This window comes from Balaenoptera borealis, assembly GCF_965194805.1.
Source record: "Balaenoptera borealis genome assembly, chromosome: 18".
Taxonomy (NCBI): domain Eukaryota; kingdom Metazoa; phylum Chordata; class Mammalia; order Artiodactyla; family Balaenopteridae; genus Balaenoptera; species Balaenoptera borealis.
Window position 1 is genome coordinate 69,520,191 of NC_138877.1, and position 27,059 is coordinate 69,547,249.

At 43.8% G+C, this 27,059-nt stretch overlaps 1 protein-coding gene across 7 annotated transcripts in view; it reads right to left on the reverse strand.

Moving 5' to 3' along the window:
* Positions 1-27,059, reverse strand: part of TMTC4 (transmembrane O-mannosyltransferase targeting cadherins 4) — a 123,897-nt gene that overhangs the window by 90,056 nt on the left and 6,782 nt on the right. For all 7 annotated transcript variants that reach the window (XM_082366101.1, XM_082366100.1, XM_082366102.1 and 4 more), the window contains 4 exons: positions 24,069-24,184; positions 22,684-22,900; positions 17,960-18,047; positions 374-471 (listed from right to left, as the gene is read on the reverse strand). In XM_082366101.1, the coding sequence (XP_082222227.1) occupies positions 374-471; positions 17,960-18,047; positions 22,684-22,900; positions 24,069-24,184 (519 nt within the window). The remainder of the gene's footprint in view (positions 1-373; positions 472-17,959; positions 18,048-22,683; positions 22,901-24,068; positions 24,185-27,059) is intronic.

A 27,059-nucleotide genomic window follows, 5' to 3' on the forward strand; every position in this document is an offset into this window, starting at 1 on the left:
TCAGAACACTGCTGTATTTAGAACACTGCTTTATTTAGGACTGCCGAAACATGAGAGCACCCCAGAAAAGCCACAGCAGTCTTGCTTCTCTTTTCCCTAGGACCTCTCCAAGAGGGCTACTCACCGCTCTTCAGGAACTGTCCCCACTCCGTGTCCACCAGCTCCAATGAGAGGCGACTGAGATAGTCAACTCCCACGCAAACCGCCAGGAGCATGACAGCACAGGTAATTAACTGGTCCAGAACGGTGTAGGACTGAAGGCCGGTAACGGGGTGCAGTAGAGGAGGTCACAGGGGCAGGGCAGCCCAAAATGTCCTTACGGGAGGGAAAGGGGGTGTAGGGAGACAGGCCCCGAGGGCACCTCGGGTCTTACCAGCACAGTGATCCCTTGCTCTTTGCACAACATGGCCACTGCTCCCAGAAGGATACTTAGCAACACCCAGAACGTGGAATGCGTCCCCTCCTTGTTAGCTGCCAATCAGGAGAAATGACAAATACAAAAGTCATGCGACATAGCTCAGTCTTGCTAACACCTGGAACTAAAATTCTAAGCATGCACCTTCAACAGCCACAATTTAAAAACAGTTTGGTCTTCGGACAGTATTGCTCTGTGGGTGAGTGTGGTAGACCCACATTTCTGGTTAGACAGCACCCTCTACATGGCACACACATCCCCTTCTCAAGGGGACCCCGGCAGGTGCCCAGAGCCTTGGGGAGGCACTGTAATGCAGTCCTGGCCACAAAGACATCTCAAGGCAGAGTCCCCAGGGGGCAAGTTCCTTCTTCCCACCTGGCCAGTCACCTAACAGGCCATTCTGACAGGGCGTGCCGAGAACTCCCACTGGGGGTGTATGCACTGCATCTGGTTGCACAGGACCCAGCAGTCGCTGCTGCTGTCACAACAGGGGGCGACGGGAATCCCCAATCTGCTCTGAGAATCTCGACAACTCCCGGGGTTGGAGTCCAGCACTGCTCTGAGAGTGTCTACCCCTTCCGCGTGGAGCCTGGGCTCTCTGAACACCTGGTGGCTTAGGAACGTCTGCTCTGCTACCATCGTGGAATAGCTCTGAAGGATGCAGGATGCAGGACCACTGAGCCCACATGCATGGACACTCAAGCATCAATGGGAAGCCAAAGCATCACCAGAAATGTGACCGCTGTAGTAAGCGGCTTGGGTGGGGCTGAGCTCCAGTAATAACTGATGGTCCCTAAATGGCCTTCTGAGGAGGGAGGGTCTGCTATCCACTGGCGGGTGGCTGGTGGATGCAAGTTGGGGGCCAGAGCTGAACTGCTCAGGAGGAGAAGAAAGGGCATATGTGATGCTCCTCTCTGTTCCTTTGTGACACCCTCACCTCCTCATTGAGGTAGATGGTGAACAAACATTTAAAAAAGACCTAAGTTTAGCACGCCTATGTTCATAGCAGCACTATTCACAACAGCCAAGACATGGAAATAAGCTAAACGTCCACTGACAGATGAATGGATAAAGAAGATGTGGTATATATACACAATGTATATACACAATATACACAGTATATTGAGTAATATACACAATATTACTCAGCCATAAAAAAGAACGAAATAATGCCATTTGCAGCAACATGGATGGACCTAGAGATTATCATACTAAGTGAAGTAAGTCAGAAAGAGAAAGACATGGGACTTCCCTGGTGGCGCAGTGGTTAAGAATCCACCTGCCAATGCGGGGGACACGGGTTCGAGCCCTGGTCCGGGAAGATCCCACATGCTGCGGAGCAACTAAGCCCATGCGCCACAACTACTGAGCCCGCATGCCACAACTACTGAGCCTGTGCTCTACAGCCGTAAGCCACAACTACTGAGCCCACGTGCCACAACTACTGAAGCCCGCATGCCTAGAGGCCGTGCTCCACAACAAGAGAAGCCACTGCAATGAGAAGCTCATGCACCGCAATGAAGAGTAGCTCCCGCTCACCGCAACTAGAGAAAAGCCCGCATGCAGCAAGGAAGACCCAACGCAGCCAAAAATAAATAAATAAATAAAATTTTAAAAAAAGAAAGAAAAAGACAAACACCATATGTTATCACCTATATATGGAATCTAAAATATGACACAAATGAACCTATCTATGAAACAGAAACAGAATCATGGACATAGAGAACAGACTGGTGGTTGCCAAGGGAGAGGAGGTTGGGGGAGGGATGGAGTGGGAGGCTGGGGTGAGCAGATGTAAGCTTTTATATATAGGATGGATAAACAACAAGGTCCTACTGTATAGCACAGGGAACTATATTCAATATCCCATGATAAACCATAATGGAAAATATTAAAGAATGTATATATATGTATAACTGAATCACTTTGCTGTACAGCAGAAATCAACACGTTGCAAATCAACTATACCTCAATTTAAAAAATTAATTAAAAAAATAAAATGAAAATTAAAAACACGCCTAAGTTTGAGGTAGGGCAAAGTGAACCTGCTTGGAGGAAGTGCCCATCAATCTTGGGTCACCTCTGCTTAAAACCGGAACTCCTGGTCTAAATTCCAGCTCTGCCATTTACCAAGTAACCTTGAGCAAGTTACTTTTACTAACTGTCTCAGTGACTTCATCAATAAAATGGAGGCAACATTACCTATATATCCCCTACTTGAGAGAGAAAAAATATATAGAAATACCTGGCCACTTGTGTTAAAAGTTACATATATATGCTTGTAAATGCAAAACATATCTCTGGAGAACACACATGAAACTAACTACAGTAGTTTCTGAACAGTTTTAAGAAGAAAAATTCAGGTAGGAGAGGGAGGAAGTCTTACTTTTCACCGGGTAATGTTTCCTACTGTCTAAATTTTCTTAACTATGTGCATGTATTAAAAACCATACTAAAAACTACACATTAAAAAAAATCACTTGGTATAGTGCCGGGACCCCAGAAAGCATTCAGTGTTTGTTGCACATGAATCAGCAAAACCACCCCAGGTTTGAGGGAGAGGGTCTTCCAATGGGGCTTTGATGCAAAGGGGGTGGCTGATCTGTCACCCTGTCACCAAAATGTGCCAAGCTTGTTATTCAGTGAAAAGATGCACCTTGGTTCTCATTAAATTGCTTGAGCAAGAAACCAACAATTAAGGGGTGTGTGTGTGTGTGTGTGTGAGATGCAGATCCTGAGTGAAGTGAATACGTAAGAATCGTCAGCAAAACCCCAGGATGAAAGTCCTGGGCTCCCTGTCCTGAAACAGCTGTGGGGTCTGGGTTGGGAAGTGCTGCTAGCCTTGAACTTTCTACGTGTGGGTGGAGACTCCTCTCAACATATCGAGGGTCTGCATCCAGCCGAGCCCCCTGGACTCTCAACAAACTGTGAACAGGACTGAACCCCATGCTGCCAAGGGCCCAGTAGGCTGGCGGGGAAAATGTCCTAGCCACAAACAGGCTATGATGGCTGGAGAGATTCGGAAGTCAAGCAAAAGGACACAAAGGCCAACATTTTCTGACCTTTTCAGCTTTTCTTGGGACTCTCCGTATGTCAAATTTCCAAATTTAATGTACAAACAGGCAGAATTAATAGAATACAGAAAAGTTTTATTTGGCTGCATAGTTGAGGCACCAGAAGGCTTTTCACCAGGCCAAATGATCAACAAACAAGAAAGCCTCACTGATTTGGAATCCACTGTCCCATAAAACACAACGAACACTCTCGCTGTAAGCCTTTCCAATCCTTCCTGCTGCTGACATGATAAAGGGGTCTCAATGCTGAGAATGGCATTTAAGGCCTTGCTGGTGGGCGACACAGCCTCTCTCCGGGTTCCCTGGGTCTATATTCCAGGTACACGGGTCAACCTGCTCACTGGGCTTTGCACATTCCACTCTCTTAGGCTAGAACGTTCCTGGCAGAATCCTGCCGTCTTATTCAGCTGCCAAAGGTCACTTAGGCTGTGCGACCCACCCCCACTCTCCTGGGCAGCCTCCCTTCCCAGTTCACTGGGCTTTATTCACAGTTAGAACAACAGCAAGTGGTCCTACTGTGTGCACGCCTGACTGCCCAAGAGCAGGGTCTGTCTCACACACCCCGGTGCCCCTAACTGACCCCCTAGATTAAGTTAGGCCCAGCGTAGCACCTAAACTGCCCTCAGCACAATCAATCACTACGTTCTTCTCACACTTTATTGCAAATGCTTGATTTTTCTGTATTTTCCCCAGATGGGGTTTCTCACCCTTGGCACTGCTGACATTTGGGTGGGTCAATTCTCTGCATTGTAGGATGTTTAGAGCCTCCCTTGTTTCTATCCATGAGATGCCAGTAGCACTTCTGGCCCTCAGTGGTGGCAAGCAAAAATGTCAGGCTTTGCCAGATGTCCTGGGGGGTGGGAGGGGATCACGCCCAGTTGAGACCATGGCACTAAACCAGTGCCACTCACAGCATGTGGTCCATGGACCTGCCCTGAGATCTTGTAAGAAAGGCAGACTCTCAGGCCCCACCCAGAACCTCGGACTCAGAAACTCGAGGGTGGAGCCCAGCTGTAAGCCTTTGAACCAGCCCCCCAGGTGATTCTGATGTTAAAGGTCAAGGATGGGAATCTGTGTTCCCATCCCAGAATCTGTGTTCCCATCCCAGAATCTGTGTTCATACACCCTAGATGGGAAGCTTGCTCACCGTTGCATCCCGGGCACCAGGCCTGGCTCTTTGGAGCAACTCTTCCAAGCTCCAGAATCCGCAGCACCTGATTATCTACCGGAAGGGGCAAGGAACTGACGAATCACAGAACCACAGTGTAGGAATAGCTGGAGCGCTCTTGGAGGTTGTGCCTATAATCTCCCTTGCAGTGATGGGAAGGCCGGAATCCCTTCCAAGACGTTGCCAGCAGGGGGCCACGGGGCCTTGACTTCAGGAACGTCAGTGATGGGTGTCACTTCCCATGACAGCCCATTTCGGTTTTAACTTTGGGTCGCGTAACACGCTTTCTTAGAGCGAGCCCACGCCAGCCTCCCCCCAGCTCCTGCTGCCCTAGAGCGGTGCCCCTCCAACAGCCCAGGTGGCACACTGCCTGGGAGCCAGGTTCGCTTTATCGCAAACCACTGTATATCGGAACATTTAGTTCCATCAAGCAAACTACGGATAATTTCACTTGTAGAAATTAATTACGTTTTATATGTAACACCAAGAGATCACAGTTACGAACCACAACAACAGAGCCCTGTTACATTAGACGTGACTGTGCCGGGGTGTTTACATATTTATTGGAATTTATTATTATTTTTTGGCCCCGCCGCTTGGCATGTGGGATCTTAGCTCCCCGATCAGGGATCGAACCCGCACTGCCTGCATTGGAAGCGCGGAGTCTTAACCACTGGACCGCCAGGCAAGTCCCAGGAATTTATTATTTTCTTTGGGCATTTGGTAGCAATCATTAGCAGACAAGTGTTCATAGACACCAAGGCTTAAAAAAAAAAAAAAAAAAAAAAATGGCCAAAATAACCCAAGCTAACGTATTAGTAATTCCTTTTAGGATATGATTTCAAGAAAGGCCTCACGTGTTTTAGCAGGTGAGCACAAGGGTCCAGCTGGCAAAGCAGAGGTGATGACACTCACAATGCACCACGCCAGAGCATGGGTACGCCCATGCCTTCTGACATACGACAGTGACGGATGGAGGGTGACAGCGTAAGGCTTGTCCTCTCCACCCTGGCGTACATGTGTTCACTTAGCCCTTCCTCTGGTAACACGTCGTCCTGAGTCTGCATCCAACCACTTCCAGGATTTTCTCATATCAGCAGTTTATATGCAAATAGAACCCTTAAACAAACCCATTAATTACCATGGAGTCTCCTCCACAGGGTAAGAGACACCCCAACCCTAGCTCCTATGCCCCTACCGGCTCCACACCTCCCTGCATGGGAGATGGCGTTGTAGGCTGACCTCAGCCATTTGTTTGCATGTCCACCAAGCGTTAGGTTCAGTAGTTCACTAGAAACCAAACGGAGGGACTTGCCTGGTGGTCCAGTGGTTGGGACTCTGCGCTTCCACTGCAGGGGGCATGGGTTCGATCCCTGGTCGGGGAACTAAAATCCTGCAAGCTGTGCAGTGCGGCCAAAAAAAAAAAAAAAAAAACCAAATGGACTTCTCCCTTCCTCGCCCCTTTACCTGGATTTGATTTTTTAAGCTTCTACTCCCACAATCTGTGTTCATACCTCTTAAGGAAACATAATATGATTTCCCAATGTAATGTTCCCTGTTCTTAACATTAAAAGCAAGTCCCTTGATTATTTTACATTTCTTCCTAGAAAAACTGAATTAGCTTGTGTTTTACTTGACTGTAAGAGGGATTAATTTGCCCCCCACGGACCAGTGGTTTTGGATTGGAAAAAAATTCCCAGTTCCTCCATTAAAACACCCAAAGGACTGCTCTTGAAAGCACTGCATTAACGCAAAGTTAGATTACTACAGGGCTGTGAAAGTGATGGGCTCACGTTCCACTTGTCTGGAATTTAAAATGGATTTCTCCTTAGTCGGCTAAATCAGAGATTTCACTGAATACAGAAAAATAACATATAAAAAACACAACCTTCAGGTTCATTGATAGCCTTCTCCCTAATCTCACCCCATAATTTCACCACACTTCTCAAATCCCAAATTTCTATAAGGGACTCAGACTCCCTCCAACTCTCAAATCTTTATCACAGCTCTTCTGGGACAGCCCTACTCTTTCATTTTCTCTTATACTTCTGATTTTGTTCAAACATGTCCAGTGTGGAAACGTGCGAAAGATGAAGATGATTCTTTGCTAGAGAAGTTTCTTCAGTTTCAGTGTTTATTAAATATGAGTGTCACTTCTCAACAGTGGCAATTTCAGGGATCAGTTATAAACCCAGTGATGGCTTCACATTCAGAAAACCAAATTCTAGACCACCGCTGTCCAAGAGGAGGCATGGCAGTTACTGAGCACCTGAAATTTACCTCTTACTTATTGAGATGTGTTGGAAGGGTCAAACACACACCTGATTTTGAAGACTCCGTATGAAAAAAAGAATGTTAAACATTTCACCATTTGTACACTGATTACATGCTGAAATTATAATATTTTTGATATATCGGGCTAAAAATGTATTGTTAAAATTCATCTAACCTGTTTCTTTTTATAATGTGGCCAGTAGAAATCTTGTTATGACCTGAATGGCTCACACTGTATTTCCTATTGCACAGCACTGTTTACACCATGTGCTGAGACCCAGCTCATATAAGAAATGATATGCACAGCTGTGTTTGCATTCCAAGTCTGCCTTTGAAAAACTCGGAAAATACGAAATTAGCTGCCTATTTAAATCCAATTCTTTCTCCCCCAATCCCTACCAGATTAGCACTTGATATGTTACCAGGAGTCATAAGACTAAGCATGCACACACACTTCAGTTTTCCCACAATCCAAACTGGGTAAAACTAATACAGATGACTCCTGAATTGGAGATTCAGGGCCTGACACCTCGGTATAACTTCACAGTCGGCGCCCCATGTTCCTCGGTATCCGAGGTTCTACATCCGCGGATTCAACCAACTTCCAGTCCTGTAGTACCGAAGTGCGTATAGAAAAAAATCCGCCTACAAGTGCACCCGTGCAGTTCACACCCATGTTGTTCAAGAGCTAACTGTAGTTTTAAACTATTTCATATAAATCAAAGGGGTTCTCTTTACAAATGTGTTGTATATAGGTGCATGATAAACCAAGGCCAACCTACACAGCATTGATAAAGTGTTTCTAGTACTGGGGGCAATCAAGAAAGGCCTCATAAAAATTAATCAACTGGGAAAGTGGTCCTGAGTTTGGGGACAGACCAGCCTAGCAGACTTCTGGTAATAAGACCCCCTCTAGCACAGTTTTACCCATGTAATTCCCCAAATTAAGATTTTCTTTGAGTATTAATTTGTCAAGGTGACTAACGCTAATAATTGCCAATATATACAGCTAATCTAGATAAATTTGGACTTGTGTTTTTGTATGTTTTTACTTAATAACTAATGCAAGCTACTCTTTTATTCCCAACTTTGAGCATTTTAATAAGGCAACTGAAACATAACAGGAAGCCACCTTGCATACAGTTGGCACTCAGTAAATATTTGTTGAGTCAATGGTTTCATTTATTTCCATGTCTATTAGAAGCCTTATTATATTACTATATTTTAAAGGCAATTATGAGATGGAATTTAATAGCAAAAAGTTATTAATTTGCTAATGTGAACAAATACAGCCAGAAGTCGTCTTTTCACTTTTAATTTAGTCTTTGAACCCCCTCACAATGGAAGAATCTCCATCATGTAAGAGACTCTTTTTCAAAATAAATTATTATTTTTTAAACTTATTTATTTTACTTTAATTTTTTTGGCCACACCGCACAGCTTGTGGGAACTTAGTTCCCCGACCAGGGATTGAACCCGGGCCCTCGGCAGTGAGTGTGTGGAGTCCTAACCACTGGACTGCCAGGGCATTCCCTAAAATAAATTATTTTTTAAAAATTACATAAGTAATATTAAAAAGGCATAAGAGAAACTGATTATTTTAGTTTTAAATTTAGAATTAACTGTTAAAAACAGTAAAAATAAATCCTGAGAGGCAGATATCGCCTCCAGTGCAGTTGCATTTATGAATTATTTTTATTCAAAAAAGTCTTCCCCAAATAGGGAATTCTAACTGGTGCATAGCTCTGTGTAAGCATCTCAGGCTCAGACAGAGTTCTCCATCTCATCTCCATCCAGTCTGCTAAATTTTAAGCACCAATGACCCAGGAGAGGAAATTTTTTTAAAAACCCTAAAAAGCTATTACACCATGCAACAACTCTCATCACTTAAGAACACAACTAGGATAATTGTGCAGCATTTGCAAACATCAACACTTTATAATCCAGAACTTAATAAAGACTGGTTTAGAAAGTGTTTTCTTTGTTTCAGTATATGTCTCTGTTACCTGAGATAATCCAATCACTTAGGTAAAGGGAGGCAAAGGCTAACAGGCAGTGGGGATGGGGGTGGGGGAAGGAGCACAGGGGGGGGAAATAAAACACCCACATGCACTAACAGAAAGACACTTGTCAGTGCCAACACCCACAAGTGCCAACAGATGTGATCAATTTAATGAAGCACGGCGCCTCGGATTTGGCACTGCTTTCAAGTGGGAGGCTCTTCTTTCAGAAAAAAGCATCACATTGTAGGAGCTACCCTCTTCACCACTTGATGCCTGGCATCTCTGCTGCCTTAAAACTGGCACGGCATGGTGTGTGTGTGGGGGAATCACTCCGCCCTGACAGGTGGCCCCAACTCCCTCTGCCAGAGCGACACAATGAGCATCAGATTCTCGTTCCAAAACTGGGAGCCAACCAAGCAGTGCATCCACCCGCAGAATGAGAGGAGTCAGACACTGCCGTCCTAAAATACAGGACCGTTTTGGGAGAATCGAGCAATGTACGAACCACGAAACATGAAAGAGAGAAAAGAGAACACACATGAATACTGATGTCACAATTCAGATGGCAACGACCCCAAATCTAAAAACAAGTGTCCTAGACTATGTGAGTTACACGATTGCCCGAATTTCTTTTAAGCTGTGTAATTCTAAGTCAAAGAAAAACATGTCTTGAATCCCAGTGGAAAACAGGAGGAAATGAGACCCCAAGAGTCAAGAGTTATCCTGTTTTAGCTGCCTGAACTATGGTAAGGAGAGCAACACAACAAATAAAGTTTAAGAACTTAGAACAGAGATTTGAGATCTTGTGTTTCATAATAGTTTAGAATTTAAAATGGTTATTCTAGGTTTGTAGCAAATTCCTTCCCCTCTTGAAAAGATTCTCTCCTTCCCACTATAAATGAGACTAATGAAATTTCTCTTCATCGTCCGAACTCCCATGAAACAATATTTTAAGGTATTAGTTTATAAAAGAAATTGTTTCTGGCTATTCTATCAAGTTTATCGTGCAAAGAGATTACCTGTTTCCAATCCAAAATATGTACTAGGCTTTAACAGAGAGAGAAATGTTGATAGGATGTCTTATCATTAGAATAATACTTTTTGTTTCGGGCATTCAGAAAAAATAACCAGTGCACCATCAACTTCATCTGATTTAGTGTTTTTCTTTCTTTATTTTTTTAAAGAATAATTATCCTTTCTTTATAAGGATATCTTCTTATTTAAAAAAAGATTCTGTTCTAAAAGATCTTGCTTGGAGATATTCTATGTAAGCACCAAAAAAAAGAAAAAAAAAGAGGCCGACAGAAATGTTACATGAGATTTTTTTTTTCACTCTCTAAAAATGCTAGGATTCCAGAGGTTAGCACAGAATTGCTTGTTAATAAACTCAGGCAGTTAAAAATTGTCCAGAGCTTTATAATACAGACACTGCATCTATAAAGAAAGCTAATGAGGTTATCAAAAAGAAACGTATCCTCTGAAAGAGCTTTCTAACTAGTTAAATCATTAATTTCAGAGCACTCAATTTTTTGTTCCCTTGTAAAAAATACTAAATCTGTTCTTCTGTAAAAACCCTTTCTTAAACTTCAAGTTTATGAGTAATGAATGCTAGACCTTTCTTTCAATTTATGTTCAGATCCAAAAAGAACAAAGACCAGGTCACTTTAAACGTAAGTTTAAACAATAAACAGCGTTTATTATTATTTGTATCCAATAAGTACCGGACTGAACTTCTACCACAAAAAAGTTTTGATTCTCAGCTGCACACTTACAAACATGTGGGCGACCCGAGTAGCTGGGGTGAGGACTCATTGCTGCCATGACACGTGTTTGCCCTTGGCTTTTTGTACAACCCACACTGACGAGACAGCAGAAAATAAAGACGTGTGACTATTTCATAGGGTATCTCAAAGTCCAAATGAAAATATATACACCTGAATGTTCATTAGTATCAAGGGTCCTGCTTTACTGCACTGAAGGAAATTTAATAGAGAGTAGATAAGAGAAATTAGCATTTTAATACGGAACTACCATATGATCCAGCAATTCCACTTCTGGGTATTGACCCTAAGGAAACAAAATCACTACTTCGAAAAGATATCTAGATCCCCATGTTCGTTGCAGCATTATTTACAACAGGCAAGACACAAAAACAATGTGTCTATAGACAGATGAATAAATAGAGAAAATATGTACACACACACACACACACACACACACACACACACACACACACAATGGAATATTACTCAGCCGTAAAAAGAAAGAAACCTTGCCATTTGCGACAACATGGGTAGACCTTGAGGGCATTATGCTAAGTGAGATAAGTTAAACAGAGAAAGGCAAATACTGTATGATCTAACATATATGTGGAATCTTAAAAAAAAAAAACAAAAACAGAAAACTGAACTCACAGATACAGAGAACAGATGGGGGAGCAGTGTGAAATGGGTGAAAACGGTCAAAAGGTACAAACTTCCAGTTGCACGATAAATAATGAGTCCTGGGGATGTAATGTACAGCATGGTGACTATAGTTAACAATACTGTATTGTACATATGAAAGATGCTAAGAGAGTAGATCTTAAAAGTTCTCATCAGAAGACAAGAAGTTCTGTAACTATGTGTGGTGATGGATGTTAGCTAGACTTATTGTGGTGATCATTTCACAATATGTACATATATCGAGTCATTATGTTTTACACCTAAAACTAATACAATATTATATGTCAATTATATCTCCATAAAAAAGAAAAAAATAATAAAATGTACATTCCACGGCAAACAAACAAAAAAAAAGAAATCGGCAGTCCCCAGGTTATAGCCATCAATTCTGCATAAATGCACTAAGAAGAGAAGGGGATACTTATTGAGTGCTTGCTCTGAGGTGGTCACAGGGAGGAAAAGAGAACAGGGAGGAATGGAGAACCAGAGCACTCTGAATAATGGACACTCCCTTTCAATCCAAATACACTGAGCTCTAAGCCCTTCTAGGGCAAAAACTACATCTCTGACACAGGGCCTGGTACAGGATGCCCTTAATGTTTGATTCATCATTGGTAAAAGAATGAATGACCCAAACTGATAAGCCTCTATGTGATTCTAGAACAGAATCAGAAACAAGTGTCTTATCATGAATGGGTAGGGTTATTACTGCTTCTTCTCTGTGAAGGTATTATTAGTTTTGAAGCCTTTGCTCAGCTTAAAAAAGGACTCTCAGCCCCCATATTTATGAAGTTGAACATTAACATGATGTTTAAGAATTATTCCAGAGAGTTGTTCTCTATAAAAGAAGTAGTCTCTGTTCTAAGCCTGTTGAAAGAGGACGGAAAATCTAAAACACAGAAGAGTTGCTGAAACACAGTGACTATCCACAGAGACCAGGAAAGGTGCTACCGGACTTTAGCAGTGGTTCCAGGGTATTGAGACAAAGGGGGATTTCGGAGTTGGGGAGCGGAGGGAGGAGGCTGGCAGAGTGGAGGGGCTGTTCGGTGCTGCCCGGCTGAGCGGAGCAAGCGGGACAGGGCTGGGCATCAGGTCCCAGTGTCCTGCCCTGCTCTGCTGCCCTGAGGTTACAGCAGGTGGGGCTCAGGGCACAGGACCTTGTCAGGAGGGGTCAGAGAAGTGCTTGAGGTGTGGCTAGTGAGTTACTAGCCAGCTTCCCCCAAGCTGGCTAGTAACTGAATGTAAGTCTCTCTCTCTCAAGAATCAGGCATATGACCCAGCAATCCCACTCCTGGGCATATATCCAGAGAAAACCATAATTCGAAAAGATACATGCACCCCAACGTTCACTGCAGCACTATTTACAATAGGCAGGACGTGGAAGCAACTTAAATGTCCATTAATAGAGGAATGGATAAAGAAGATGTGGTACATATATACAATGGAATATTACTCAGCCATGAAAAAGAAGGAACTAATGCCATTTGCAGCAACATGGATGGACCTGGAGATTGTCATACTGAGTGCAGTAAGTCAGACAGAGAAAGACAAATACCATATGATATCACTTATATGTGGAGTCTAAAAAAAGGGTGAGATGAACTTATCTACAAAACAGAAATAGAGTTACAGATGTAGAAAATAAACTTATGATTACCAGGGGGTAGAGGGGGAGGGATAAATTGGAAGAACTGGGATCAACATATAAACACTACTATATATAAAATAGATAACTAATAAGGATCTACTGTATAGCACAGGAAACTCTACTCAGTACTCCGTAATGGCCTATGTGGGAAAAGAATCAACAAAAGAGTGCATAGATGTATATGCATAACTGATTCACTTTGCTGTATGCCTGAAACTAACACAACATTGTAAATCGACTATACCCTAATTAAAAAAAAAAAAAAAAAAGAAACAGGTCACTCTGTGCCTCAAGACCAGCAACGAACTTGGGAGATAGAATTCAACCGTTCCCTTGATAGTCTGTGATGTGGAAACAGTGAGTGGGCACTGGAAATAACAGTGAAAAGCAACTCAAACGCTACAGAGTGCAGTTGAGGGATGGCTGTTCTCCTCCATCAACTTTAAACTCCCAAGAAAGAACGATTATGATCTGCAACTCAAAGCCTGCGTGGGCAGGTGAACACAGTCAGAGGACAGAGAAGACACAAAAGTCCACAGCCAATAATAACTTTCCGGGGCAAGACACTGAGGCCTGGCTGTGTGCAGACAGGTAACCTCCTGTAGCTTTGCATTTTCCAAAGACTAAACAAGCTGCGGGTGACGGCAAAGGGCGGTACCAGTCTGGAGGTGGGTTCCTTGGTCCCACTTTAATTGACTCTTTCCTTTTCCTAAAGGGGGTTCAAGTGCATGGGAAGGTGGGACAGCCTGTAAACAAGAGGTCAACGGAGAGGCTTCTTCAAAGGCTTCCTAATCGATCTATGCATCTTCTTACTGTTCCAAGTAACTCAACCAAATGAAAATCTATTCATATTCTTAAAGGCTTTCCACAAAAGCCATGCCTACCACTGCCACAGGTGTGCAAACATTAAGTATTTCCAGGTGAGCTTTCTCGAAAACATTTACGTACTTAACATTAAAGGCCTATAACAATCTCTTTACAAAATCTCTTTCCAATTTAAAAGTAAACATGCTATAAATGTTAAAAGAATGTTACCAGACAAAAAAAGAAAGGTTATATCGCTACTAAGAGTTAATATACTAGAGTTCCATTAGTACTAAAATATACTTCACCAATTTCTCATGAATCAAAGTATTAACTGAAAAAACATCATATATTAAGCACTTTTTCCTTTGGTATCAGTTTCCAAAGGCCTTATTTTAAAAATCTATCTTTTGTGTGGCTGGCTCTTGGAAATAATTTTATAATTTACAAACGAATGAAAAAGAGACACATAGTTCAGAATATGTACATTTGTGAACTGGAACACAGAAAAGGTTAGCAAAAGGATCCAGGGAAAGAATATAACATGTCTGTAGTTTTTCGCCATCCTGTGAGGACACTCCCTTAAAGGAGGCTAATAAATGCATCAGTTCACTTGCTAGAAGAATTTTTAGTCTTCTGATAATTTTTCCATCATTTCAATAAGAGCAACCTTTAGAAGTAGTGAGAAATTTTATTACATCTCCTAAATGATGTGTGTTCGAACGCTGAATCTATCAACATGTAGTACGTTCTTCAAAAAGCTCTTTTGATTTCTTTGAAATCCATTCAGAATAAAGGAGTAGTTACTTTAAGGGAAGATATGTTAAAATTAATAAAATGATACTGCACCAAACTTTTGAGATGTCTATGAGAAAAGCCAACAGACTTAATTTTTAATTTTCTTCAAGAAAAATACAACTACTGATAAGTTGTTATCCTACCTAACTGCAAATTCAGATTTAATTGCCATCTTAAGAACACAATATAACAATACAAATACATAAAATAAAATGCAAACCCCCCCCCATAACAATGCAAACAATACCACTGTTCGTAATGAATACGATGGTGAGAAGTAAATGAACCCGCTCCCACTCCCATTACCTATGGAAATGGCTGGGGCTGGTGCAATTCCCCATCTCCCACCCCCAGATCCCTGGGGGCTGTGTGTCTCTTGGGAGTTTTACAATCATCACAGGTGGGGAGATCCCAACCCCAGAAGAGCTGGACATACCTTATTGCTAAGTTAACTTTCAGTCTTGGGAAGAAAAGTTACTCCCACTATTTTCTTTTCTTGAAGCTGTTCTATTTAGCTGTCCCCAAACTCTCTGCCGTATCAGAAAAATGATGAGTCACAGGAAAAAGTGGTGGTATGATAAAATAATAATAATAAAAGAGGTTGGGGAGTGGGTAGGTATGACCCAGTCCTCATTGAGCATGGAGGTGTGGGCCCACTGGAGTCACCCTCGCACTGTGTCTTAGTAGAGTCGCAGATTTGAGGGAACAGGTACCTTGAGATATACAACCTGAGCCCTGTGTTCAGCTGTACAGGACAGGATGGAGGAGGGGCGCTTCCCAATCTATCCTTGGAAACTATGGATAGTTTCATACAGATGTTCTAGGTATATAACTATGAATACCCAGAACATCAAAACAGTATAGCCTGTCCTAGAAGAGTTTGCAGTCCTGCCTAAGTCTTTTTGTAGAAAAAACATAAAGGGTTAAAAGTTATCTATTGCTCTTTTTAAAAAACACCTTTCGTAAAGAAGAAAAAACATATATAAGTAGAGATGCTGATATAGGAACTCATGTCTCCATCACTCAGCTTCAACATTGACTCCTGACCAGTCTGGCTTCAACTAAATGCCAACAAGCTTCCTGCTTCCTCTCAGATTATTTTGAGACAAATCCCAGACTTTATACCATTTCATCCATAAATATTTCAGCATGTGTCTCTACGAGAAAGGGATTGGGTTGTTTTTTTTTTTTTTTTTTTAATTTTTGGCTGTGTTGGGTCGTTTCTGTGCTAGGGCTTTCTCTATTTGCAGCGAGTGGGGGCCACTCTTCATCGCGGTGCGTGGGTCTCTCACTATCGCGGCCTCTCCCGTTGCAGAGCACAGGCCCCAGACGCGCAGGCTCAGTAGTTGTGGCTCACGGGCTTAGTTGCTCCGCGGCATGTGGGATCTTCCCAGACCAGGGCTCGAACCCGTGTCCCTTGCATTGGCAGGCAGATTCTCAACCACTGCACCACCAGGGAAGCCCGAAAGGGATTGTTTTTAACACATACGTTCGATGCACTATCACACCTAACATTTTAACAATTCGTTAACAGAACTGAATGGACCTCCTGTTTATTTTTCATGATTGTTTTGACAGGCTTGCCTCGCTGGTCCCTTGAGTACAGGGAAGCAGAAGAATACAGTGTAGTTGGCGCAGGCTTTGAAGTGAGTTAAAACTCAAAGGTGAACCCAGTTCTGCCATAATTAGCTGTGTGATACTGGGTAAGTTACATAAACTCTGAGTCTTACATCTGAAAAACAGGGAAAGTAAGTCAACCTATCTTAAAGACTGTAACATAATTAAATGAGAAAAATATACACACACACACATGTGCCAGTAGATAGTCAATAAATGGCAACTATTATATTAACAGCGAACATCTACCTTCATAAGTAAAAAAACTTCCTGCTGGAAACTCCCTATTACTCTTTACTAAAAAACCTTTTGGAAGCACTAGGATGGTGACAGTTACCTGTCTGTCATGTCCCAGGGGCTGGCAAACTTTGCAAAGGACAGGGCAGTAAGTACTTTAGGCTCTACAGGCCAGGAGGTCTCTGCTGAAACTCCTAACTCTGCAAAAACAAATGGATGCGCCTATGTTCCAATAAAACTTCATATATAGACACTGAAATGTGAATTTCATGTAACTTTTAATACGTCACCAAACACTATTCTTGTGGGATTTTTACCCCCAATCATTTAAAACCGGAAAAAATCATTGTCAGCTTGGGGGCTGGATTTGGCTCATGGGCCCCTGTTCACCAACCCTGAGTGACCCCACTTCACCAGCCCCAGCAGACACAAAATCCTGAAGGAGTGGTCTGCCCTTCCTTATGAATAAGACATCAGTTTACCGGAGGAATCCAAGTACAAGCATTAGTACGTGAACAATAACATCAAGGCCTGGCAGGGGACTGAACCTAAGCTTTGAGAAATACTGTGGAAGAGACTCACGGAAACCCAAGTACACCAGCGTCCGCTGAAACGGCCCTGCCTGAGCATTCCACGGGGATCATCCCTCTCACTTCCCCTTTTCTTCCCCTCTTCCCCCCAAATGTAAATTGACTGTGACATATAAAGAGAGTTCTACAGTCAGGAACTGACTTTATAACAGAAGTTGAATGCATAACACCGTTGCTGGGGCCAGCATGTACAAATGCTACGTAAGCTGAATGTACTGTATCCAATTTCCACTACAGAGCAATCTGGAAGGTATGATCTGACTTGGAGGGAATCAGAACCCAGATGAGTAGAGCTATACAGGGATTCTCCTAGAACTCTATCAGTGCACGGCTGCACTGCTACTAATGACCAGGCAATTCCCCTCCCCTCCACACACGCACAACTGGTCATGTCAACTCTGTTGTTTCCAACAAGGACTTTCTCTGTAAGTATCAATGACGCAACAATGAAAAAATAAGAACCTCACAGTTCAGGTGCATATTCATAGCTACACATTTTACCATTTTTCAAGGTTTTTCGCCAACAGGTTTTAATTTAAAAAAAAAAAAAAAATCATAAGTTTTTTTCCCTCCCCCTTCAATTTTGCTGGAAATAAAAACCACAAAAATCAATCACAACCGCTTCAGCACCAAGAGCAGAAGCTCTGGGTTTCAGTACCCAACAAGGTGCTCCCTGAATATGGTGAACATCGAAGCACAAGCCTTTGTGTTATTAAGAAAGCAATGGAGTTACAGACATCACTAAAAAGAGCTGACATCTTTGACCCACATTCCCTCAAAGCGATAAACTTATATAAACCGACATTTTCCCATCTGTTAGAACACTGCTCAGCAGGACAGAAACACGAAGAAGATGCAAAATTAAGAAGGCAAAATGTCATGCTTACTTTCTTTAAGTGCTTTACAGTAGCCAAGGAAAGATAACAGAAAAAACAGGGCAGCCAGGAGGTCTGCACAGCCGACAACAGCAGCAACCTTAAAAGAAGGGGCAGAAGAAAAGATGTATGTAAAAAACATTTAAACAAAACCTTGGAAATACAAAAAAAATTCCTTAGAAATAGAAAACGAAAACCTTATCAGACTCGGCCATCTATTAAAACAATCCCTGCAACTGTGACGCTTCCCTGTGGTCTGATCTGACAACTGATTTTCTTTTCATTTTTGGTCTAGGACTTGGGTCAGCCACTTCCACAGGAAGGCTGGGTTGGCTCGAACCCAGGGAAGGTTCTTTTGTGGGCCACACGCAGCCAGCGATGCCCACGGGCAGTGAAAGCCCGTCACTCAGCACGCTGCGCCCGCAGCTCCAGAGGCCTCTGCTCTGATCAGGTCCCCACGGTGGATTTTCAACTGGAAAATGGTAGCAGCTCAAAGGGCACGATATTTAAAAAAGAAACCTTGATTGGAAACATGAAGGAAAGGTGGGAAGTCCATGTTACAAGTCATCAGGCAAAGAGAATAAGACACAGGGATAACGTTCAAAGCTGCCTCTTCCATCTCTTCCTCCCTTCAGACCAAAACCAATGAAGTGGGTTAACCTGGAAAGCAGAACGCTTCAAAAATGGTTGATGAGTAAGATGAAAAAAAGAATACAATTTCTACCATTTCTTCTCCACCCCCTCATTTTCTACATCCGACGACTGCCCTTCTCTTCTCCACCTTAGTGACAATGAAGCAATATAAAATCTGTGCTTCGTTTCTTTGAAGCTGATTACTCCAATAATTGCTTTCCAGATTTTCATGGCAACGGAAGACCCAGAATTCCACTCCTGAGTATTGGTCTAGTTTACGTGGCATTCTTGACTAACTAGCACCTGGATGGGACATATGTCAAACCTTTCACTGTGATTCTCTAGGTATCGCTTTAATGGCTGGGAAGTTCATCTTTTCTTAAAGTGAGATATATGATAAGTCAGACACAGAGTAAAGACTATCCTACAAATGGAGATGAGAGAGTATACAATGAATATGAAAATTACTATATTTACATACGATTCCCAGGTGCGTCTACAAGCAATAGCTAAAAGGAATGCCTTTTAGGAGCAGTTTCCTGCTACGCTGGTTAGATAGGACGTTCTGAGGCAATCATCCATTCCGATGGTGAACTGCTGACGGAGGGGCACGTGGCAGCCCAGGGTGTCATGCAATTGCTAAGAAGATTGACAGCTGAGTCCAACCTGTGAATGCCACGCACATGAAACAACCTCCCGGGAAGGAAGCTAAGGACAAACAAAGGTTGAACAGATCTGGGCCAAGTATGCCAGCATGCCAGAGGGTTAAACGGTACAATTACTTCATGAAGGCAGTGAATATGTAATCAGACTTCTGGAATCCTCTGGCCTGTAACTCACTCACTCAGAGACACAGTGAAATCGGGGATGCAGCGAGACCCAACACAGAGCTGGGCACACAGTGGGTGCTGGGTCGCTGTCCGTTGCTGTGTGAATCCCAAAGATGCTTCTGTAAACACTGGGAGGAGGCAGGGGGGCGGAAAGCAGCGGACAGAGGACACAGCAGCTCAGGGTGAAGCAGGTACGGGCTCTGCAGCCCCGGGGTGAGTGATGGAGGGAGGGGCTGGTGCTCTGGGCCTCCCATCAGGACCAGAGATAGGTGGGAGCTGTGGCTCTCTACAGGCCCTGAGGATGGCGGGGAATCCCAAAGCCTTTCAGAGGATGAAGTGAGCAAAGCCAACCCAGAGAAGTATATCTAAAAAGGTCCTAGAGCAAGGGGGTCGAGGAAGCAGGGGCTGGGGGATATGGAGGGTCAGGGAACCAGGTTTCTTGAACTGAGTGAGGGGGAGGGAAGTGGTTTGGATAAATACCAGGAATAGGGGCCAAAAAGGCCAGCCTGAACCACTTGTTATCTGAGTGGCTGAGGTACATTAAAGACTCCCACTAACGTATATAATATTGTAAATCAGCTAAACCTCAAAAAAAAAAAAAAAGACTCCCACTAAAATGAACTTTAAACATCATAAACTCATTTTTAAAGCAAATAGTCTGCCTTTGGCTAACTGAAGATACTCCCAAGTCTTAAGCAATGTACGTCACATCGTCTGACATGAAGAAAAACAAGTTTTAAAAAGTATGGCAAGTGTTTCAGAGTAAAGAGTATTTAGTCCTTCAATGAATTTTTGGCATAGTAATTAAAGAGAGATTTCATAGAAAAAAAATTTTAAAGGCTACCCAAGGAGGCACTGAGTTTAACTGTTTGGGGAAGGGGCATGGGTACGCAGAGATTTTATTTTTCTTTTCGGATATTTGCATAATATGTCTTTTCAGGCAAAGTTATTTACAAAGGCTATTTTTTTTTCTTACAAATAACCTGAAGCACTCACATCAGAGTTTTCTAGAGAAGTCATTGCAACTCCACGAATCTGTACAGCAGGAGGTGGTGGCGTTTCCCCACAGGGAACAATCTGCCATAGAAGGAATGAGGGGAAGGGGAAAGGGGGAATGTTTCACCATCTAATTCCTTCAGTGTTAAACTCTGGGTTCATTGGATGGGCAGGGTTATTAAGGAGACCCAAGCTTCCCTCTTTGACACCCGAATTCAAGCGATTTGAAATGTTCACCAATGCTTGGTGGAAAAGGAAAACCTACAGTAACACTGGTGTCCTCAGGGAACTCCCTGGGGCCTCCATCCTGGTCTCTAAACAGACAAGGGGCAAGGAAACCCCCTCTCTTAGCTCTTCTCCCTCCCTTGGTGATCCAACCCACAGCCCAGAGCACAGGGTGCTTCCTCAGTACTGGCCCAGAAAGCTCTGAGGAACTCTCCTTCCAGGGTTTCCTTGGGTGGGCCTGGTTTTTGCTCGCTGTTAAAGTGGGTTAAATGTAGAGTGGGAAATAACAGCGGGGTATAGAGAAGATGAAACAGTCAGTCAAATACTGACTATTTGCCAAAACGAGGAAAGGTGAACATACAAATGATCTGTTTTAGACATGCTATTTTTCCATGACCCATAACTTTTTCTTGCAATTTGAGTTTGAATGGCTTTCATGGAAAGGAGGGAAAGGAGAGATGAAGACATTTTTCAAATATTCCCTTCTCTCCTGTAGCTGGACCTCCCTTGGGTTAACATGTTCCCACATTGCATTTAGCTGGGGTGTGTGTGTGTGTGTGTGTGTGTTTGCACACATCCAGTTATACTTGTTGGCATTTCAAATTTTTCTATAAACTAACTTCTCATATTCAAAAGCAGAATTTTAGAAACATTTCTTTGGTTAACAATTTAACTATTTCATTTTGCTTTTAAGATTACACAAAATTAGACAAGGACCAAAACAGTAAACCAGTATTTTTGCCAGAAATTCCCTTATTTCTGATCAATGTGCACAACACTATCATTTAGACCATAAAGAGAACTTGCATGGAAGCAAATTCTCATTTGATCACAAATCTATCTATCTATCTATCGATAGGTATTTATCTTACAACAGTTCCCAATCCCTTAAGTCCTCTGAATTTGCTGAAGTAAAAAAATTATGAGACTTTTAAAAAAGTTTTCAAGTAGTAAGATATTAGAAGGAGGTTGTGAGAACAATCCTGCAATCCTTTTAATACCAAAGAACAGACAGTTTAACAATACTAACAAAATCAGATGCTAAAGGCAGGAATTCCGCCCAATATTTTGAAACTGACTTCAAGATGCTCAATGCAACTGGTCAAAATGCAGGTATTTAAATACATACGGAACGCAGGAACCTATTGTGGAGAAGCAAGAGGGTCCATGTGGTATTTTATACTAGGTACTTCACACTTCCAGAACGAAGAACTAAAATCAAACACGCTGACTTACATTTTCAAAGGGTTCCATGGCAGTGGGGTAGGGTGGTTCCTGAAAACCTCACAAGTGTTTGGTTAAATCCCAACAGAGTTTGCACCGAACACATTCAGCAGCAGCTCAGCGGATTCAAAGCAGGAGCTGCCTGTCTACATGGGCTGAGAAGCCAGGTGGGGAGAATTCACGAGCAAGTCCCAGCAGGATGCAGGGACCCGCTTTCCAGGTCAACTCAAAGCATGCTGGCCTCTCCTGGGCTCGGGCTCGGATGACCAGATCTTAAGTTCTATCCCTGCATCCACCAGCTACGTGACTGACCTGGGTAAGTCCTGAATTTGTCCCACCAGGCTGCTTCCTCTTCTGTAAAGTGGAAATTGTTAGGCTGCCCCCGCTGATCCCGCGGGGTTTTGGTGACAATCATATTAAGTATGAGAAAGTATTTAGGAAGTTATAAAGCTCTCCGCTAACATCGGAAAATTGCATCAGACCCAACCTGGAAGAAAAGTAATCTCAGACTCTGGTTTTTAGACCCCAAAGCTGGGCAAGACTCAACATTCATACCTTCACAATGTGGTCATATAAGGAAACAGAAAGTATCACCAGAGATCATACCACACGGTCATTATACAGTCTTCGCCCATAGGGGACCCTGTGTTTGCCCTAAGAGGGACCTGTTGGCCCTACAAATCATCGTTCCAAATGTCTGAAAGCTTGGGCTTTCTACAGCCATACGAGTATCCGAGGGAAGCCTGTTTTAGGGAACGAGCCGATACGTGGACAGCCTGTTCTCCTTACACCAGTGCAGAGGCGGGGTGGTGGGCGGACGATACTTACACACTCGGTGTGCACCGGGTGCACAGCAAACAGCAGGGCAGCCAGCAGGGACGACCTGGGGGCCAGGTTTAGCCTCCGGCCCTTACTCGTGTACTGCAGGCCCCCAAAGAGCACGGAGAAGACGTCCACCAAGAGGATGGAGACGCCGCTGTGCAGGAGGATGTTGACCACGTGGAAACTCACGGGATGGAAGCCTCCCGACAAATAGTAGTTCATCCTGCAGTGAAAGAAGGGTGTTCACACCAGCGGTCCAGAAGCACGCGAAACAAAATGCGAACCAGCTGGAGGAAAACCCTGGTGCATGAAAATACTAAAGGGAGAAAAGAAAGTGTGCAAGTTTGATAAAAGTAGCGTCAAGATAAATAATGCCTGTCAAGCTAAGAAGGTTGAAGAAGAGGTAAGAACATAATTAACTGCAGAGCGGAAAATGTAAGATAAAGGCATCTCAGAGGAGTGGGACAGAAAATACGTGGAGAGGAAACGCGAAAGGAAAGCTAGACAGTTTTTTAGGTGCGATAAAGGCAAGACTGTCTCCCAGGAAGATATAACAGACCACACATTACTTAGGCTACCCCACAGGGACCTGGATTTAAGATAGTCATGTGACTTGCTGATTCCCCCACCCCACCCGGTCCCCACCCCCCGCAAATACTCCTTGACAGTTTGTCCACCAGCCTTCCAGACAATGGAGCTACTTCCTTATAATCAGGGATTCTTATTCCTGTTGCTTTTCAATCACCAGTGGTTCCAATTCATCATTTCCATGCTTCTTTGAGAGATCTACACACAGGTATCTAACGCATCCAAGAAACAGCTACGCATGGGAACTTTTGTGAGACGAACAAATCTATTTAATGCAAATGGCTCCCTGATTAATGGGGGCTGGGGAGACTGTTTTAAGCTTCATTTTGTTTTTGCATATTGATGTGGTCACAGGAGGAGGATTTATACCTTAGTTTTTCATAATGAAAAAAAAAAATCACAATTTCATCAGATGCTACATGTTGCCTTGACATATTGTTTCCTCAGTATTAACTCACAAAGGGTCCCACCTCCAAGAACTGTGCAAAAACATGGACCACTTCACCGAGTTATCCCTGCCCAGACCCAGGCTAAACTTCTCGGTGTGGTTCCACCGTCAGTGTCCGCCCCGCCAAAGCGGCATCACCCTAAAGCGATGCTTCCTCAGGCACATTCTCGCCGTCCTCCTGCAACCTAACTCCTAATGGCTGCAATTAGCATGTATTTCTTGGAGACCCATGTAGTGAGTGGCTTATGCGTCCCTCCGGACCACTGACCCAGGACCCCTGTCACATACCACCTGGTACAACGTCACGCACAGGCCTTGGGTGCCCCTCCCACACAGCCGTCCTGTCGCACCTCACCTGAAAGTCAGCACCGTGAGGGGTCGGTAGGACTTGTGGCTGGTGTTGCTGCTCAGCCGATTGCCCCAGAAGTCGTGATGCCACAGGTCCCCGAGGGGCGTTTCTGCTCGGAGGTCCTGCGGGAACACACCAGAAGAGGGATCAGGGCTCCTCCCTCACCCTGGGCGGAAGTCCTCTCTTCTCCGTCTCTCCCACCAGTCCTGGGTCAAGCCACCGTCATCCTCACCCAGGACCCAGACAGGCCTCCTCGCGGGTGCGCTGCGCCCTCTGCCTGCTCTCCAGTAATCCCTACGAAATGCAAATCGTGTCACCCCACCCACCCTCCCCTTCCAGGACAAAGCCGACGTCCTGACACGGACGCCAGTGTGCGGTGCCCTGGCTCCTGCTGAATTCTGCAGGCTCATCTTGCACACTCTGTGCTCTGCTCCTGGCCTTCGTCTGGTCCCCACGCGACTCCCGCTGCCACCCACCTCAAGGCTGTGCGCGCACAGGTCTCTGCCCAGACGGTCACCCTTCGGCTCCCCACAGCTCAGCTCCTTCCGCCCTTTGTATCTCGGCCACTGGGCTACGACCTTCTTGAGCTGACGCGATTCCCTTCCCTTTGGGGCATCTCGCGCCTGTCCTCACAGCACCTGCTGCAGGGCGGTTTATCATCATGTGACCCCTATCTGTCTGCCCCACTGGACTGAGGCTCCTCGAGGCCTGGGCTTCCCTGCGTTTGGTGGGAGTACACAGAAGGTGCTCAATCCACGCGGAACGCCATGAATGGACCATATAGCTAAGTGAGATCACTATTACCCTCTCTCATACCCAATACGTAAGGTAATTTACCAAAAATATCCCAGTTCAAACATAAGAGTAAGCATATAGATTTTAAAGTTTCCCATTTTTGATCGTGAGCTAAGCAGATAGTAAAATTACAGAAAAAACAATTTCCATCTAATTTTTAAGGAAAAAAATTACTAAATATGTTAAAATGATACCTACCATATAGGGTAGTTTAATTTGGTACTGAACTACAGATACTTTAAAATGAATCTTTTGTTTTTTTTACATTTAAGTATGAAACTAGATGACTTAAACTGCGTTTAACAAGAAAGGCACTGGGAGTAGGTATCAAAACTGAATGTTAATTTTCTCTGCACAGCACAATTAAATAGGAATATTTTAGGATCTAGAAATTATGATGTAATAAGCACCGCAGGGTGTAGCAGTCAAGATTCTTCGCTGCAGCAACCAAAACAACTGAGTAACTTAAGTGAAAAAAGGAATGCCTTAAAAAAGATCACAAGGCCCAACGACTCCCAGGTGGGCTGGAAGACCTAGTTTGGGGCTGTGCAGCCAGAAGGGCACCAACAAATCAGACCGCCGAACACCTTGCTGAGGCTGCCCGGCTGCCCGCAGACACCTCGTCTCTGTAGGACGAGCTCCTGCCTCCAACAGGCGGGCGTATCTGATAGGAGCCCCTTCGCCTGGGTCTGCATCCAAACTGGACAGGCTTTGCGGCTCCCAAGTATTTGAAGATGGAGAAGGCCCCAAATGGAAGAAGTGTGTCACATCATGGCCAGTCCAAGAGAGCAACCGGTGTCCAGGACACACAGTGGCATTCAGTGAGTATTTGTTACTTAGGAGCTTAATGACCCAAAGGGAAAAGCTTGGGGACAGGCAGCAGAGGTGAGCTGGTCACCTGACACCCACTTTGAGGGTGAATTTCACTTCCGTTGGGTATCAGCTTCAGAGGCCTTGAGTGTCTGGACCTCCCTCTAAGAGTTGATTCGATATTTCACGAAGGTCGTGGGATCCACCCACTAACTTAGTTTACTCCAGGACCATGTTGGAAGTCCGTGTACTTTTGCATTGTCCCAGAAGTACCTGCTCAGTTGTGAAGGAATTGAGCAGAAGATCTTTCCCTCCATTTGAGCAGAAAATGAACACCAGCAAAGCTCTAAATATTTGATTAGGTGTAGCCTACACACAGCAAGGCACGCCACAGGAAGAAAGGTCAATTTTTCCTCCTAATGATTTATGGAAAAGATGTGTCGTGTCTCAAATTCTTGCTAACTCCGCGGTCTCAAAGAAAATCATCATCTCGATGAAAAAAAGCAACTCAACACTACAAGGAAGCATCTGGAAAACAGTCTTCAACACCAATAAAATCCAGTAACAGCCTGTTTCACATTACCGTAGGCATGGTGCCAATGAACAGAGGAGGGCCTTTCATTAAACAGGAAAGGCAAAAAAGGGGGCTAGCAAGTTAACAAAGGGGCACAGTGTGATGCTCTAGAAAACACTGCCAAGACAATGTGCGGTAGGGCCACAAAATGGCTTCATCTGCCTTTCCTCGCAGAAGAAAGAGAATTACAACCTCATACCTGGGCATCTGATGTACGACACAGCTCCTGTCTCCCCTGCCTCGCTCACCAAAGTTCTTCGACATGGGTCCTGCGTTAACACTTCATATATCCTCTACTTTATAAGAGTGGAAGAGTCAAGAAACTCTCACCAAATGGAATTTTAAAAATAAAGGCATAGCCTCATATCCCTGTTAGAAAAGCAATTCTGTAGCTATTAAGCCACCCATGTGACATAGTTGCTTAGAGCTACACACTTACTTCTTTTTGTTTTAAGCACTGTTTCAAAAAGAACTGAAACAGAAACATCTGCAGTAAACTGCTGGGTGAACTTGAGGGAAATTACAAGTGAAGAACTTGGATTCAAAATAAACATCAACAAGGCTGGAGTCTGCCGTGGAAATCGAGAAAATCAGAAAATCATTTAGAGTATGTTACAAATAAAATATCTGCAAAACAGCGATCTCCTTACCCCTTACCCTCTCTTCCCCGCCCCACAGAACACCTGTTTGTTACGTAGAGAATTTTTCTCAACACTTTCAATATGAAAACGACTCTTTCCGAATTTGGGAAATCCATGACTTCAAACTTTTTAGGAGCATTTAAGGACAGTGTTACAAAGAGATGCTACAATTTCATC